At 38.9% G+C, this 18649-nt stretch overlaps 2 protein-coding genes across 2 annotated transcripts in view; both read left to right on the forward strand.

Annotated features, from left to right (window-relative positions):
• Window positions 1-18649, forward strand: part of LOC306848081 (retinal Mueller cells isomerohydrolase) — a 219813-nt gene that overhangs the window by 161146 nt on the left and 40018 nt on the right. The gene's annotated exons all lie outside the window — the stretch shown is intronic.
• The window catches only part of LOC306847776 (FAS-associated factor 1-like), a 72884-nt gene that overhangs the window by 16619 nt on the left and 37616 nt on the right, over window positions 1-18649 (forward strand). The window contains exons 7-8 of the mRNA XM_079381923.1: window positions 4498-4603; window positions 13084-13170. Coding sequence (XP_079238049.1) covers window positions 4498-4603; window positions 13084-13170 — 193 coding nt within the window. The remainder of the gene's footprint in view (window positions 1-4497; window positions 4604-13083; window positions 13171-18649) is intronic.

The following is an 18649-nucleotide window of genomic DNA, read 5'->3' on the forward strand; positions in this document are numbered from 1 at the left end:
AGCTCATCATCAGTGGCAGGCTCTAATTATTTCCCAGAAACTATTTTAGAGGCGTTGAAATAGGGGAGAAAAAGAGAGGGCCGGTGTTAGCTAGGTGTGACCCCATTGTTACCCATGATTGTCCTCTCCTGGTGCAGTGAGAAGAGGGCTTCCAGGAGGGTGAGCAGACAAGCTGTAAACTGCCTTTATAAATAACTGTCACAGAGAGACGGGGAGAGAGTGAAGTGTTCCTCAGCAGACTTCGCTCCTGCTGTACTGCTGTTCTTTGGTTGTATCTCTCAGGGCAGTTCATATGTTGTTTTCTCATCTGCTCAGGCATCTTTACTTACACTTATTTTGAACCTGGCTTGAGCAGAATGTCAGTGTTTCTGTGTGATTTAGCAAATTAATAGGAAGAAACTGTGGGAAATGATAACTGGGTCACTTCTGTTATGCAGTACTTTTCCTTGTCCCCGTCATGCATGTCATAATTTATTGGATAAGATGTTTAAGTCATTTTTTTATAGATGGAAATTATTTGAGTTGGCTTTTTGTAATTACAAAAATACAAAGTAGCAAACAAAATGGCGAATATGAAATAAATTTAATTTCACTCTATTATTAAAAGGTACTTTATTGGTATGATTGTTTTACAGCTTAAATACAGTAAGAGGTTGGTAAGGATTGCCTGGGAGAAAGAAAAGTGAATAAGGATTGATTTACGGGAATCATTTATTTAAATATTCATTGATTTATTTTTTTATTTTTTGTTGTGTGCTTTTATTCAGTACTGGTAATTAGAAAAATAACAATACGCAATCAAGTAAAACAAAGTTTTAAGCTCTCATTTGCTTATCCATTGTTTAAATAATCCAGGTAAACTTGTTTAAAGTATTTTTGTTGTGTTTATTATGCCACTGAGAGGAAAGCGCACAGCAATTATTTACATATTCATTTAAACGTTGCTTTCATCAGAGTGGACGGCGTTGGGTTGTTCGATAACAGTATAAGCTTAAATATGAAGGTCTTGTATATCCCTTTAGAAATAATTTCCTAAATTATTGTTGTTATGAATTTTTTTACATTTTACAAAGTTCAAATAGTACTGAAAAACAGGAATAACCCAGTCGCCATTTACAAGACTGATGCTCTGATTCTAATAATAAAAAATAAAAAAAACAACAAAACAAAAACCACGCATATGCCTTGCAGAGTTTGGGGTCAGTAAGATTTTGTGTGTGTATATATATATATATATATATATATAAGAAATTAATATTTTTGTTCAGCAAGGATTCATTGAATTGATCAAAATGACAGTAAAGACATTTATAATATTACAAAGGTTTTAATTTCAAATAAATGCTCTTCTTTTTAACTTTCTTTCAAAGAATCACTTTTTCCACAAGTGTTTTTAAAGTTGATAAAAAATGACAAATGTTTCTTAAGCAGCAACTCTGAATATTAGAATGATTTCTGAAGGATCATGTGACACTGGAGACTGCAGTAATGGCTGATGAAAATTCAACTTTTCCATCACAGGAATACATATATATTAATTGTAATAATATTTCACAATATTACTTTTTTTTTTACTGTTTTTTTGATCAAAGAAATGCAGTCTTGTTGAGCACAAGAGGCTACTTAAAAAACAAAAACAAAAAAAAAACATAAAAGTTCTCTATCAGCTTGTTTTTAATTTAAATTAAAGTGCGAGGTCTCAGGATGCAGGCTGTGAACAATGGGACAGTACTCAACAAATAAAAGCCACTGTAGGCAATTACTGCAAAGCATACCTCAGCACACCATATCCAAACATATTAATCAAACCCGTCTTCACACTGCGCCGCCTGCCTCATTTTCCTTCCTCTGTTTTGAATGCAAATACGGCACAGGCTTTGGAGCTTTCAAGACAGACACTCCATCCAAGGTAGTTACAGAAATCCAGTGATGAGCCAAGCTCATCTCGCTCGCTCTCCCTCTCGTGGAGGTATCCAAACCCCTAATCTCCAGCATAAATAATGGAACTTTATGAATAATTTAAAACGAATCATCTATTTCTGTTGCTTCCAGGAGATGTGTGTGTTTAAGGTTATTTTAATTTGAACTTCTGCTATTTCAAATACAAATGAGCAAATGAGTCAGTGCGCATTTGGTATTTATCTCATTTTCTGCATCTGATCTCCTGTGAGACTTGGGGGCCCGAGGAATCTGCTGGTTTTGGCAGAAAGGAAAAACAGTTTAAACTACAGCAATTAGTACTTAGACTTGTCAAAGCAAAACAGGCGGTGCAGAAAAAACATTTTGAGTAAGTGGCGTAAATAAAATTTGAAAAGAAAAAAGGAAAGGGTATGTTTGTGTTTTTGGGGTGTTGGTATAGGTCACCCTAAAAGTGTGCGTATGAGAAACTAGACCAAGAGCTTGGTACTGCGGAATGAGAGGAACGAGACGGTAGGACTTTAATAAAGTCTCAGTCTTGCAGGTTTCTGAGACGGCAGACTTATCACTGAATGAAACCAATCTGCTCTTCATTTGCACAGTGGTTTATTTTTTGTCTATAGCAGTCAGTGACATTCTATTTCCAGTGCCTCCGATGGTGTGGAGAAGCTTTTAGGGTGAGTTTGGGGGGGTCAGCTCCAGGTGCTGTTGGGACCACAGAGGGCTGAACCTGGTTAAGCTCCTACAGATGAACCTTATGCTGTAGATCTGTTGTGAGAGGAACTTTCACATAGTTTTAAATCCTTAGAGAGAAAAGTTCTACTTTGCAGTTTACTTTTTAACCCACAGTTTCATAACACCATCTTAAGTGGGACAAACCCAGAGTTCTGAATAAATTTATATTCTTTTTATATAACAATGCATTTTGCTTTTTGAAATATATATACATACACAAACAAACACATCGTTCAAAATGTTGGGGTCAGTAAGATGTTTTTTTGTTTTGTTTTGAAAGCAAATTATTTTCATTCTTTTATTCAGTGAGGGCACATTAAATTATTCGAAGATGACATTAAAGACATTTATAATGTTAATATTTCCATTTCCAAGAAATGCTTTTCAACTTTATAGTCAAGGAATCCTAAATTTTAATTTATCATAGTTCCCATAAAAATAGTAAGCATAATAAATAATAATAAACATTAACATTTTTAAAATATATTAAAATAGAACACTTTTACTGTATTTTTGAACAATAGTTTGTATGTGTGTGTTTTTGTATAAAAATTAATTTTGTGTGTGCAAATTTTTATATTAATATATAAAACATTTATATAAAATGTATTGTTTTATAGGAATCTGTATGAGATGTTTTCACATTTAGTATAATTGTAATAATTTAAATACTTTTTAAAAATGTACAATTCTACTTTTGAAGAGGGATACTTTTGAAACTGATTTAAACTCTATTCAATTCTGATGCTCACTTGATTCAATATCACTTAAGTCAGAAATAGTATAGTTGCAATGCGTATGTTGCTTTGATGTGAAGTCCATTATGTGAACAGTACTAAATTAGCTGTTTTTATATAGCTAGTAGTATATAGCAGATAATAAACTCTGGTTAGCAATATATCAAACAAGGTTTTGATTTTGAGGGATTTTAAGAATCAATATTAGATTATTAGTCTTTAAATCAATATTTTTTTACCCATACCTTATGCGCATTAGTCAATGCAAATATATTGTATCAGAATGCAAAATGTCTCCAAATCGTTCTTATTTGGTGAGAGTCTTGATACCCCAATTAACCCCCCCTTATACAACTTGTATTCATGACTGTGTTTTTCCACTCTCCACAGCATCGCATATGCATCCTCCTCTCCTAGGCCACCGTTTCAATCTTCATCACTAGCTACAACAAACATTACATTTACATATTGATTTCGCAGTTTTAGTCAATGTAAATAAGCTGCCATTACAGTAAATTTGGTCCTCTGTTAACATAAGCTTGTCCAAAGCTCCTCAGATTAAGGCGCTGGTTGCATAATTAATGTGTGCGTTACATATTAATTCCCAGACACTCCTCTTCCTGACTGCTTTCATTCGAACCCTGATTAGCCAGCAGGCTCGCCTCTAAGCTGTTGATTCATATTCACACACACAGACGGAGCATTTGCTCAAAGCGCTACTTAACCCCCATCGTTTGTCATCAGATGAGGCCTTCTCTCCTACAGCTCAGCACCGCGGCTCCCATGAATCTCAAACCCGCTCTGAGGTCAGTGTGACGGCAGAGTGGACGAGCGGCACAAGCCCTCTTGTCCTTTTGTGTGACGATTACACCTCTTAGCCCCAATCGATACCTCCAGATGGCCTTGGTGCTGGTGTGCGCCCATGCTGTGGCCCTTGGCTCTGCCCTGGCCTCCCGCTACCCAAGCAGAGTAGTGGGGTGGCACAGGCTTGTCGGAGCCCAGAGACCCTGGGGAGACATAGACGAGCCCTGACTCGTCCACCACTGAACTGTAATGCTCCTCTCTCTCTCTCTTTTCCCCCCCTTCTGCCCTTCCTGCCGTTAAGCAGTGCCCAGCAAGGGTTGTCGAATCAGAACTACCTGCTCGTCATTAGCCACCGTGAAGCACAGAGAGATTACAGCCTCAACTTCCCGGCCAGCAAAACCATCCAGGAGGTGAGACAACCGCACACCTGTCTGTCACCTAGCCCCTCTGTCTGTCTGTCTGTCTGTCTGTCTACACCTGCTGTCTGTCTGTCTCTCCACTGTGTTTCTGCCCGTGTTCTCTCAAACTGCTCTGATTTTTTTTGGTGGGGCATCAATGTAATTATTACATGCTAAAATAATAGTCCTCATTGTGCTGGAGATGGTACCAATGATTAAGGCCTGTGTTGAGCCAAAGCTAATTATCTCCCAGTCAAATTTCTTCCTTTCCAGAATGCCCATGGAACTTCTAACTTCAGGACTGCCTCACAACTGTGTGTTTTCAATGCATTTAGAATGGGCCCATCATATATAGATTCCTGTGATTTAAGAGATTCACATTGTTTTGCATTTCGAGGCAAATTTTCTGCATGGTAATTTATTCAAAACAAATTGTATTTGTCTACAAAAACATTGTCCATTTAGTGCAACATTCAGATATTAAACTTAAATTTCATTTAGCATGCCGCACAATAAAAAGACTTTGGAACATAAGTAGTATATTTAGTACAGTTTTATTTTTAAATGTAAATCGTTGACATATTTCCCCTTTATTATACCACTTGATACAGATTTTTTTGGGGGATATTGTATGTTTTCTTCTAATTTCTAGTGATGGCAGACATTCTGAAATATAATTTTTATCTCTTTTTTTCCCCTCTTATTTCTTGTTGACTATTGTACAACTTCAGTAAAAATTATTACAGCTAAATTTCCCACTCTCCCCTGTTCTGTGGAATGGAAATCTCTGAAATCTTGAGAGTAGGGATTTGCTTTTTTTCCTCTTTCTGATAACATTTTATTTTGTAGCAGGTGAGATAATATTCTAGAAGATTGTTGTCTGCTGTACGTCTTTCTGCTCATCGCATTGTCTGCAATAACCATAACTCAGTATTGAGCAGCATAAACCCCCCTGTGGCTCATCAGCTCCTTTCCCTCTCCCATCAGACCTGTGCGATGCCATTCTTTTCATCACTCTCCTTTTAACTGCACTGTGTTGTATTTAAGGTTGGTTTGTATGGGACACAAAACCCAAACGCTCCATTCTGTATACAGAACGACCCCTCCCTGAGTCCCTCGCATTCTCCTTGGCCTGCCCCAGTAACCTACACACAGCTTTCTGGAAATGGCTCCATTAATTATTCACAGCAGGTAGCACGCACCACGTCAAGTGTAACAAGCTCCCTGTGGACTGACAACGCCGCTTGAACCCCTCCCTCAGTGCTGGGGGAGTCATGTTGGGCCAGTGCAGTGCCGTTTTGAAGAAACAGACATCTGTGATGTTCTTTTTTTCTTTTTCTTTTTTTAACTTGTCAACTTGTTTAACTTGTGCAGATTCTTACTTTAAATCTGCACTGCGAAAACTCTTATTCTTAGCATGGTTTTGTCTTAATTTGTATTTAAAATAAAAACAAAATCAGTTTAAGATGCAACAATGGTTACACTTTATTTTAAGGTGTCCTTGTTACAGTGTAATTATTCATTTAAGTACTGGGTAATATGAATTAATTACATGTACTTACTATATGGTAAGGATTAGGGTTTGGCTTACTTGCATGTAATTATGCGTAATTTATTGTTATTGTAATAGTAAATAAATGTAACATGTAACAAGGACACCTTAAAATAAAGTGTTACCGCAACAATGTATAAGATATTTAGGGGCCAAGCCCCAAAGGGGCTGTAACCCCTATTGTAATTGTATGTTTTCTTCTTCTTCTTCTTCTTCTTTTCATCCAATGGGAGTCTATGGCAGCCCTATGAAGGGAAATTATGAAATTTGGCACACTTGTAGTGATGGCCATGAGTAGTGATCTGACCAACTTTGGGGTCTCTAGAACAAACTCTATAGCGCCACCACCAGTTCAAAAATTCAACATTGAAATGGTAATAAATAAAACTTCATTGCATTTTGAAAAGTACAGTATTCAGTCTTTTCGCTACTCCTCCTTCAAAATTGATCCAATTCTTCCCAAAATTGCCTCAGATGATCTTTGGACTGAGCTGCACAGACATGATTAAACAGATTTTTTTTATTTATCTTTGTTCAAAAGTTATGATTTTGTGAACTTAACGAGGTCGACCCAAAATTGGTTCAGAGGCTGTATCTCGGCCAAACTTTGATCAATCGAAATGAAACTTGGTACGCTTCATCAACCCCATGATCTGAGGGTCCATGCCAAAGTTGGGGACAGCGCCACCTATGGATCATGAGATACCAAAAATTCACATTTTCGCTTATAACTTTTGAACAGTCATTCAAAATATTATAAACTGTCTATGGATTCCTTGGGTCATGCCGAATAAGAGGATGTCAGCATTGGCTGAACCATGTGTCTGCCATTTTGAAATTTGACATAAATTGCAATATCTTCTGAAACATTTGACATATCGGCACAAAAATCAGTAGGGATCATCAACACCATGTCCCGGAGGTACCACAGACGTTTGAAGACAGCGCCGCCTAGTGTTCCAGAGATATAACTATTCTAACAAAAACATTTATAACTTTTGATGAAAATGTTTTGCCCAAATGTTCTTATTTTTATGTTCTTTCCTTTCGGGTCTCTAGAACCAACTCTATAGCGCCACCACCAGTTCAAAATTTCAACTTTGAAATGGTAATAACTCCTGAACCCCTAAATATAGAAAAATGAAACTTAGTACACCTGATTACTCTCTTCATGCTGATCACATTCCATAGCTTACATAAAGACTCCACCCATTACAATAGCAGCCATTTTGAAAAGTTTCGCTACTCCTCCTTCAAAATTGATCCAATCCAACAAGATTTTTTTTATTCATCTTTGTTCAAAAGTTATGATTTTGTGAACTTCACGAGGTTTACCCAAATTGGTTCAGAGGCTGTATCTCAGCCAATTGATCTTTGATCAATCAAAACAAAACTTGATACGCTTCTTCAACACCATGATCTGAGGGTCCATGCCAAAGAACAGTGCCACCTACGGGTTGTGAGATACCAAAAATTCACTTTTTCGCTTATAACTTTTGAACAGCCAGTCAGAAAATTATAAGGATGTCAATTTTGCCAGGATTGGCTGAACCACGTGTCCGCCACTTTGAAATTTGTTGACTAGTAATCTTAGCATTCTTCTAAGTTACAGGCTAAACAATTACCATTCTGTTTAATGTGACTCTTCAGCTATCGAATTAACCATAAACTGCATTACAATTAACTTTACTTTGTGTTACGCTGCTTAAAATACTAAATAACTTTTTTGTCAGCTCATTCGCACACCTAACTAAACCTCTCCGCCTCTGCGCCGCGCTACGGGCCATTCGCGGGCTTGGCCCCGGTAATATATTAAGACTTGTTTTCTGTGAAATTGTCTTTATTTTTAAAAAGATTTTGTCTTATTTTCTACGTAAGTTTTACTAATTAGCTTACTTGAGTGCCAACACTGCATAAGATATTAAGACTTATTTTTACTATGGAAAAGTCTTCATTATTAACCAATAAAAAATCTAAAAATCTTACTTAAGAAGCACTTAAGATTTTCCTCCGGTTTCACAGACAAGGCTTAAGTGTAGTCCTAGACTAAAATGTAAGTCTGAGCTGTTTCAACTGAAAGAAACTTGCAATGACTGATCTTAAAATATATCTGCCTAATATGCCTTTTTGTCTCAAGATGCACGCCAGTAATGTTTTTTCCTAAGCACGTTTATAAAAATTACTTAAATGTCCTAATTGAACTATGGCCTAATCCTGGTTTAGTCTAAGCCCTGTCTGTGAAACCGGGCCATTAAGATTTAGATAATGTATTTAAGATTTTTTTTTTTTCTCTTTTGGAAGTGTGATAAGTTCGATGCACCAAAGGTTCCATTTTGAAATTCCATTTATTTGTAAATATAAATTGTGAGAAGCACAAGGAATTTTGAAAGAAACTGTTGGGTCAGAACGTTCTTCCTTAATGTTCTTAAGTAGTTAATACGTTTCATACTCTATATACTTTTAAGTCAGAATTTGTTCTTTTTTTAACTAAAGAACTGATTTTCTCTACCTCAGCTTTGTCCACGCAATCCCAGAATCCCTTTCCCGGCTAAACTGCCGCCTTGATGGCGCTGGTCACCATTACAGTAATCAGACTACTTGACAGGTTTGTAATGGTGCTAATTGAAGAGATTAAAGTGAGATGGGTGAGCGCTCTCTTTCCCTCAGCAGATGGTTTTGATGAGCACCTACTGTGAACCTTAAGTGTTTCTGCCGGGATTACAACAACTGGAGAGTAGAGCCCGCAGGGTAGAGAAAAGAGAAGCAGGAAGCGAAGCTGTTGGCTTGGTAGGGGAGCGAGTGACTGGACAAAGCTGAATCAAACGACTGGCTTGATCCTCAGGCATTCTGTTTCTTTCTTCCTAAGATAGAGAACGAGGGGGAGAGGGAGAAGATTTGTTTTCTAAGGAGAAACAAATTGCATGCGATACAAACTGTTTTTGTAAGAGAACACCTTATTGGTTGCACGTCTCTCTCTCAGAGTTGGTTTAGTTAGCTGGAGAGTTCATTAGTTACTTTGGCTCCACAGGAAGATTTTCGCTCTTTTGGGATGGGAACATTTTTATCTAACGTGTCCAAGCACTTGCTTTTGTGCCCGAAAATAAACATGTGAGCGAGAAACAAAAGCTCAGCGGGATCCACCACGTTTCTTCACAAACGTCTCGTTGAGAAAAAGTTACTAACAAGTGAGAAAAGTTTTTGTTTTACAGTTGTGGCCCTAAAACTGAAGGCCTGTGTGAAAATGCAACAAAACCGCAACAGAGAGCTCTCACAATCTCCCTTCTCTCTTCTTTTCCCCATTCACCCCCTCGCAGCCACATATGGAGAGGACTCCTCTCCAGCCTTTCTTTTTCTGCTCATCTTTTGTCTTTGCTGAAGACCAGCCGATGCTTTTCTGCATGTGCATATCAATAGAAGCAGCAAAAGAGAGAGAGGGAAGAGAGTGCCTCAGTGCTGTCCCGTTGTTTGTCTTTGCCAAAGGCTCTTGCTCTGCCTCCAGGCTCCCAGGGAACGTACCCTTCTACAATTCGGCCCCGGGCCCTGCTCTCCTCCTCTGATTGGCATTCCCAAACCCGAGTTCGGGGCTACGCTTAAGCCTCAGAGCAAATGTTTGTCAGGAAAGTGGCGGGGAGAATAGGGCCGTCCGATAGGGCTCTGCCGTCCGTGACCAGACGACTCGTCCCAGGGATTTTTGCCGGCCCCACAGTGTTTCTCTCCGCAGCTGGAGAGATGAACGCAGAGGAAGAAAAGAAGGATGGAGAGTAAAAGAGTGTGAATGAAAGGCATCTGGTGCTGAAGAGCTTGTGACTGTTTAACGGCAACCTTTTCTTCTCTTTGATTTCTCTCCAGCCAAGGATTACCAGTACTTGGCATTTAGAAAGATTGGATCATTAATGTGCGTGTGTGTGTGTGCGCGTGCGCGCGCATGTTTGTCTGGGAGAGCGTACGTGTTTATTATCGTCTAAGTCATTTAATTTAGTATGTTTTTTTGAGAACGTTGACTAATCTTTTTCTTTTATATGAAGATATTAATAACATTAGTGAATAAGAAAAAAATTTCTAGATTGTTTAATTGATAGTTTTCTTTTTATATTTTAAATACAATACATATAAATGATTAGATTAATCTTCAAATTGAACTCTGCAGTTTAGGTTCTGTCAATAAGGGGGCAGCAATACACAGATGCCTTTCAATTTCTTTGTATCTCAAATGCTATTCTTATCTTTGTAAATTTTGTGCAGTCCATCTTCTAAATGGGATTTTTTGACACCATGGAATTGTTTGTTCTGAGGATGAAATGTAATATTTATCTTATATGACAACCACACTGGAGAATATATGAATGAAAGAAAACCTTTTTAAATGAAAGGCGCTGTTACATGCAGTCCTTAAGAATATAATCCCGGCAGCTGAAATGTCTTTATCCGTGAGATCTTCTCGCATTTTCTGATATAATGTCAACATTTTCTGCTTTTTTTCCTCATCCTTTTCACAGTGGATGTCTGTTCCCTGATGCTAAAAACTCTATTGTGACATTTGAAATGAAATGTCAGCGGAACTGGGTTTAATAGGACTGAGTCTTTTCCTTCGTTGTTTAATCAAACCTCATTGTTCCTTATGGGCAGTGGTTTGGGCAAGACAGAACAAATGTCAACCGTTACCGAACATCTTCAAACTCTCTTTACTTTCTCTCAGAAATCAGTGGTAAATAAACTTGTTATTTGGAGGATTTGTTTGTTTATCCTTTCCGTGTATATTTTTTTTCTCATTTAGTTGGGTAATGTTGGCTTTAATTTGCAGACCCCTGACTGCTAAGAGGAGGAATTCATAGCTCATGAATAGGTAATGACATTTGTGTTTGTGAATATTGCAGCAGTATGAGGCTTTCTCCTTTTAAGTCAATTATAATTCGCAGTAGTTGCAGAAAAAGCCCCTCACCCAACAAGCCACCTCTGATAAATGAACTTTTATATCACCTTTTTTCACTGACAGGTTTGCAGTGTGGTTTTATTTGCTATTTTCTTTTCTTATTCTCCAAGAGCGTTTCGAATTCACCTTCCAATATAGCTAAATCTGTTTTGAAGTCAAATAACAGTGGATAGCTTCTCTTTGGATGTTTGTCAAGATGGGATGAAGTGGTATAGGTATATTGACAGTAGGGCAGTGCTCATAAAAAGACCCAATGAAGTAAAGCGGTGAAATATCAGATTCTCGCAGAGGGCCGATTTGTTATAGCAGCTAAATGCTTCTGTCTGGCCCTTGGTGATGCCGTTACTTTCTACTTTCTCTTGGGCTGCGGTGCCATTTGACCCTAAACGGTTCATTACAGCCAAGAGCCAGTGTTTACGGCAGCCTGCCGGTCAGGCCTGGGCGGCCAAATCCCTGTAGCCTCTGGTCAAACACAGATATTACACTCTGTAATAACATTGGCCAACCCAGCTGACCCTTGCTCGCTTCAATAAGAAAAACGCACAGCCCAGTGTGTGGGCTTGTGGATGTTTGAGAGTGTGTGTGTGTATGTGATGGTAGAGTCTCCGACTTCAGCCGACCAAGGTGATGTTGTCAATATCTAAATTTGTTTCCCTTTATTGAGTTTGTGCCTGACCAAAATGGTCAGGAAGCTCACTTTACCCATGGTTATTTATACGTGTATATTACTGAAACAAAAAATGTTAACTTTTATATTTATATGGAAAGTCTTTAAATCATCCTTGTATCCTTACAAAAATAAATCTATAAATTAATGCAGTGGTCTTAAATCGTTTTACTTCAGAACACAGATTTTACAGTTTGTAGGTTGTAAATAAAAGAATAATAATTGCAACTATGTTTTACAAGAAAATGCTTTAATTTTTTTAGACTCCAAAATTAAATTTAATGTGTTACTTGCTGGGGTTTTTTTTTGATTTTGCTAAATTTATTAGCAGTTTCTAAGTGAAAATTGTTTGTACCAATTTTTTTAGTTGACCAAAATTGCTTAAGAGTCAACAAATGCCGTTGTAATTAAATTCATTTATTAATATTATCATGAACTGAAAGCCCAACAATATGCTTAATTATTGACATAACATAGGATAACACATTTCTGAAGTCTTGAAAAAAATAATATATAATAGTATATAAAATCAATTGACATATTTTGGGTCACAACCCTCCAGTTAAGAAACTGTTTTATTCCATTCATAAATATTCATGGTGTTAGTGGTTATATTTTGTCAACAGAAATGTCATGATTGTATCTGTTAATGAATTCTTAACCCTTAAATCTCTTTCAACCTTGCTTCATGTCCTTTGTTTTCACAAGCATCTTGCAGCCATCGTTTCTGCCTCCGTGGGCACGAGTCCTCAGTCTGGCAGAGGATACATGTCCACTCAGTGCGCTGGCGGTGGGATTTGGCCATGCGCTATGAGGGCTTTCCACCACAATGGCTAGTTTTCTCTGCCTCTGTATCTAGCGCCGCGGGGTAGTGCATTCTCTGGGGATAATGCACTAGAATCTGCGGCCCATCCAGCTTTGGGTGATGCCTGCTTTGATCACCCCTGTCCTCCGCACATCAGCCTGGCGTTGGGCTTTAAACCAACAGCGGCATAGGAGCAGGGGCCAGCATCAACTGTTTAAATGCACGCAATGTTATTAAGTGCAGTTACACAGGGGTGAATAGCAGAAGGGAAATACTGTCCATTTTTCGAGTGAAGGGCTGTTGGCATTAGGACAGGCATCTGTGGAATTTTTTAGAACACGGAGCTCTTTTCCACTATTTACCTTGTCTCCCTCCCATCACAGTCACTTATATCTTAGTGAAAATAGTAGGTACACTTCGTGTTCTGATAGTGTCTAAACAAAGTAGTGTCTGGTAGTGTTTCTGAAATAAACTTGAATGTGTTTGTGGATTGTGTTGTGTTCTTGTTATCTAATATTTTTGTATGTTTATATCTCAGGTGAAAAGGAACATTTCAGACCTGACAAACATCCCTGTGCGGCATCAACAGTGGGACGGCTGGCCTGCCTCTGCCTCAGATGACTCGGTATGTTTTTTTACTCTCTCTTCTAGTTTTTTTTTTTTAATCCTGTGATGATTGTGCACCTGCCTTTTGCTCCAGTTTAATTAAACTGCCCAGATTTAATAATTATGATATAGAGAATAAGTTGTAAATTAAGATTAGTAGAAGTGTCACTAACTATATATCTATCTATCTGGCCCCAAATCCTGCACTGCATAACTCTAACTTCAAGTATGTTTTGCTTTGCTATAATTGTTGCATTTTTACTTTCAGTGCAAAATGACAAATTACATGACAAAAATTATGCCTTAGGAGTGTAAGAAAACAGGTTTCTTATAGAAGTTTAGACAAATTGAATAGAATTATTTTTTTTCTGTAATGGTTTAAGCATCACCCAATGTGAAAGTAAGATGTTGGTACTAATTAAGATGTCACACAGCAGCTCCTCTCCCTTGTCCTCTCTGTGTGGACATTACAGCTCATGTAGTGGGGGGGTCAGTGACCTTTCTCGCCCTGTTCTGTGCTCCCAGCCTTTCAGTACGACTTGTTCTCAGTGATCAGAGAGGGTCCTAACACCGAACCCTGAGGAACCCCACCTACCAGCTTAGACATCCACGATAATCATCAGTACAATAACCATGGGAACTTTTTCTTTACTTATCACTAGTCATTGTGCAACTGACCAGTTAAGCATGGAAATTGCCCTTGTGTTTTTAACCATGTGTTTCTTAGGTCTATGCTTGTCATTTACCCCTTTTCCACCAAAGCAGTTCCAGGTGCTAGTTCAGAGGCAGTGCTATAGCCGGTTCTTAGTTGGTTCGACTGGCGAGCGCTTTAAGAACCGGTTGCTTTTCCACAGGCTAGAGAGCCAATATAGAGCCAGGTCTTACGTCACCGAATACGTTTCATGTTTCAGTTCACTAGCGCGGCACAACAGGCTTGTTCGAGGTGCATCAGCGCCGCACAGACCGATCGATCGATCGCCACACAACACACTAAAGCACCGCGAGAGCGATCCAAAAGCATAAAGAGCCGTCTGCTTTCCAGTCGCTCCCGCAGCACCCCGATATGCCTAGCACCGAACGGTCTGCGAAGCGCCGATCCATCCCAGACAAGCCTAAAAAAACTATCTGCAATGGCGGATGTTGCGTTGCTATTGATGTTCATGGCTTTGCGAACCTACATCGGCATCCAAACACGGCGAATCAAACGTATTAGCGTTTAGTTGCTATTTTAGATATTGCGGTCCAAGTTTCTGTTCGTCTTGTTGGTCACGGTAACCCTGCCCCCACCTCCTGACGCAAGTGGTTCTTCCTTCTAGCCCAGCAATGTTTTGGTGCTACTTATGAACCGCTTTTCCTGGTTCGTAGCTGGTGCTTTGGGTGTCGAAAAACAAAGAACCGGTTTGAAACTAGGCTCTGGCTCCGAACCAGCACTGGAACTGCCTTGGTGGAAAAAGGGGTACCTGTGTCTTCATTTGCTTTCAGGTGAAAAGTAGGGAAAGTACGATTTCACAGGGAGTGGCCTGATGAACAAACCTGTTTTGTGAGCACTGTTTGTTTCAGGTGTTGAAAGCCCAACATACCCTCCCTCCCCCGCCAACTTCCATATTTGCACTGTCATCTTTCAAAAGAGTAAAATGTATGTGACTGCTTTTTTTTCTGAAGCTATTAAGTTGGTTTGGGTTACCGCTATTTAAAGAACAAAATAAAGCATAAAACCCTGTGACTACTTAGTATTTGAGAGTACCAGAACAAAAGACTATGACCCCATTGTCAGTAGCTTTATGAGCAGTGTTTCACAGAGCTCTTCAACAATGACTGCATTGTTTATTTTTAGTGTGCGTTTGTAAGGCTCATGTATCTCACCCATTGCATTTAGCTCATATTGTTAAAAGGGCGGTTGGAGTGATCGTTTCGTCCTTTAGCGAAAAGCACAACAGACACAAGGTCACTGAATTACACCCTCTCACCACAGACTGCCCACTTGAGTCGGGCCACTTCAGAGCTGAAGTGCACTCACCGAAGACCTCAACCCACAATCTTGTTTTTTTGATGAAGAGGGCACCGCTCATGAATACTTTTTAAGGCACATTAAACCGTTAATGCCCAAGCAGTGATTGGTTATGTGTGGTCTTCATGCACTTGGCCACAGACCAGCTTTTCATCTCAACTCGTCTTAGCTTATAGGGAGGGACATATTATTAAAGCACCAGTCTTAATAATGGCCCCCGGCCCTTATTGAAATGCCTAGCCGTGCATTAGACGCAAAGCTCTCGCATGGCAGGCAGGCCGTTTTTTGCGCATATCTCATTAACCTTCCCTCATCTCCTGGGATTTGTACCAATAAACATGACAGCCCAGGCTTAGAAATACATTTACCAGCAGTCTGAGTCAATGCCTACTCCGCTGTGCTTTCATTACCCTTGGCTTGCTCATATACAGCGAGTCTCTCTGTGCTCCGTTCTACCTCAAGGTTGAAAAATGGAAAACTGATCAGTAGTCAGTTTACATTTCGCCAATTGCTTTTAAGCATATTGGTTTTGAAGGAGCTAGCGACAGGTTTGTTTTTTTTCTTGTACTGTTGAAATGGATTGAACTTAATATATTAATCAGCTTCAGAGGGAAGTCAGAACGTATACTTGGCTCTCGGTGCATCTTCAGTATTCGTGTTTTGTATTACTGTCAGGGAGTCAAATGAAGAAAATATGGTTTGATTTTGATCCATTCATGCAGTGAAACTGTTTAACCAGTTAACATTTAAACAGTGCTGTTGTTTTAACTGGATTTGTGATTAGCATTGTAAATTTGTCTTCGGGGAGAAAGGGATTACAATGTAAAAATCAGTGTACCTTCTTATGCCTTTTGAATCTGTGGGTGGATCTTAGCGGTTGTCTTGACGTCCCTATGCAGTGTCTGTAAATTCAAAAGGAAGCTGTTTACCACAGTCATGTTTTAGCCCTTGTTTGTTTGAGTGGGTGTAGTTGGGATGCGTGTGGTGTGTTGAGGGGCTGACACAGGCTTCTTCATATGGCAGGCCACTTGAGGACTGCTGTTTGCAGGCTGTGTTTGGCATTAACTGCCCAAACTTTGATATCTTTTCTGCCCGAACTTGGGCTGCACAACATTTTTTGTTGAATCCTACTATTGTGTTCTGGAGATTTCCAATGATTTATGTAAATAATGCCAGTTCATCATTTTGTTTTATTAAAGAAGATTTATTTCATGGCTTATTGTAAATATAGTAATCTGAAATTTTTTTATTGTGTTCAAGATTGATTGACTGTGCACTGTTCCCTTGACGCTATTATTAAAAATGTCCCAGTGTAAAAATGTAGCTCATGTTCTTGTTTATTTTATTTGTTCTCTTAATTTAGGCTCCTAATTGGTCCATTTCCCACCTCTGAGTTCCCTTTCTCACACACACACATCCTGAGCCAAAACTCTTTTGAGCTCTTTTCATATTTCATTGCCAACTTCGTGGAGCACCTATGGGAATGATTGACAACTTCTGGAACGTCCTTATTAGAGTCTTTTCCCCCTTAATTGCTGACATTTATCCAGTGTTTCTTGGTGTTTGCTAATGTATTACTGCTGCTGCTCTCTGAGGGTCTCCGTGGCCCACGGCTGTTATGGGCTTTCAGCATCACAGACCTGCGGAGGCGGCTTATTGGGCCTGCTGGTTGCCGTAGCGACGAGGCTCAGCTCTAAGCCCGTACAGAGCCCCTTGTGAGATTGCTGTCTGCAGGTGAAGTTTTCGAGAGAGAGGTATATACACTCTTATATTGCCAATCTTCTGTCTTCAGAATCGTCAGCTTGCTGTCGATCTCCACTCCCTGTCCCTTACTGGGGCCAAATGACATAAATCATGCTTTACATGTTTAGATCAACACCCTGCTGACTATGCCGGTGTCGTATTTAGCAGTGGGTAGTGGTGATCTATCATGCAGGTGAAATAGATCTGTAATGTTTGATTTCGAAATGGAGGGGTTTTTCATTCATCTCTGTTTTAGTAAAGACTTTCTCAGTTTTTCACACTGCATGATAGATTTGGAAACTATTTTAATTTAGGAAACTCTAAATAAACATTATTCATTTTTTAAATCTTTTCAATTAATATTTTTTATTTTTTTTTAAATATATATAACACATTTATGCAAGTAAGTAAATACAAAATAATAAATAAATCAATAATTGTAAATATATATTTACCTAATGCATATAAATTTATCATTTTTTTTTTTTTAGATTAAGTATTTCAAATAATATTTTGTGTTAAAGTATTACTATTTTGACACTGAGATTTGCACTACAAAATTATAACATTTTATTATTGTAAGAGGCATTTGCTGTTGTCTGCCATCCCGCATCCTGCAAATCGTAGCAGTTACAGATTACACCTTAAACAGGTGAAAACAAAACATCGCCTAGCCTATTCACACTTTTTTTTTCTCGAAGGGCTTAGTTCTGAAAGGTTCACTGGGCATTTTGAACACTGTATTTGACCCTAGATCTTAATCAAGACTGACACCTCTTCAAACCCCAACCTGAAAGTGTCCAACAGGTGTTTAGGGAGTGGCTTCTTATTTTGCTTTTCTTTTCTGAATTCCACACTTTCTCACTTTTTTCGCGCTCTGTAGCTCTCTTGTCCTCATCTATCAAAGAACGCAGACACAAGGTGCAGCTTGGGGCTTTCGGATGACTAGAGCAGCTGTCAGCAGTAGGGCTGCAACAACTAATCGATAAAATCGATTATTATCGATTATGAAAATCATCGACAACGATTCTCATTATCGATTAATCGGGTCTGCCCACAGTGCACGTCCAACTTCAGCTGGTTAGTCAAATTACGGCACTGAATAATGCATTTCTATGGACAAAATGCATCTAAAAATAGTGGAGGAAACAGAATGAGATTCTGCCGGAGAAGCACGTGATCCAAGCTGCCCAAAACATGATAATTCTTTATTTTAAGCTTTAAGTTAATGCATAAGAGTAATGGCTTGCCCTGTCAGGCGCTTTGACAGATGCGTGTGCGTCCTCAGCGCAAAAACGTTCAGTTTACGGTCATATCCTTATCTATAAATGCCACAAATTCACGCGAGCATTTCCATTTTTGCATAAAGGTCCGTCCTGACAGTCTGTGTTAAGTTTAAAATACCGAATGAGCGCCGGCGCGGCGGGCGCGCGCACGCGCGTCAGACGGACAGAACACAGTAGAGAGGGAGACAATTAATAGGCTTTTCAGCGCAAACATATCCATTGTGCTGAATTATCTGTTGTTGAAAGTTAATTTAAGGTTTAAAATAAATTAAAATATTTTATGAGAGTAGGAACTTTAAAGGGATAACAGCGTGTAATTGTCTGTCTGAATATAAACATGAGACGCTCCATAACGGCCTTTTACAGGATAAAGAAATGACGAGGTGACTGTGATCAAAGTAGTTCCTGCAGAACATTACTCTTACCTGTTGGTTAACACTGAGTTTGTGTTTTTATTCGTC

The sequence above is a fragment of the Barbus barbus genome (assembly GCF_936440315.1).
Source record: "Barbus barbus genome assembly, chromosome: 28".
Taxonomy (NCBI): domain Eukaryota; kingdom Metazoa; phylum Chordata; class Actinopteri; order Cypriniformes; family Cyprinidae; genus Barbus; species Barbus barbus.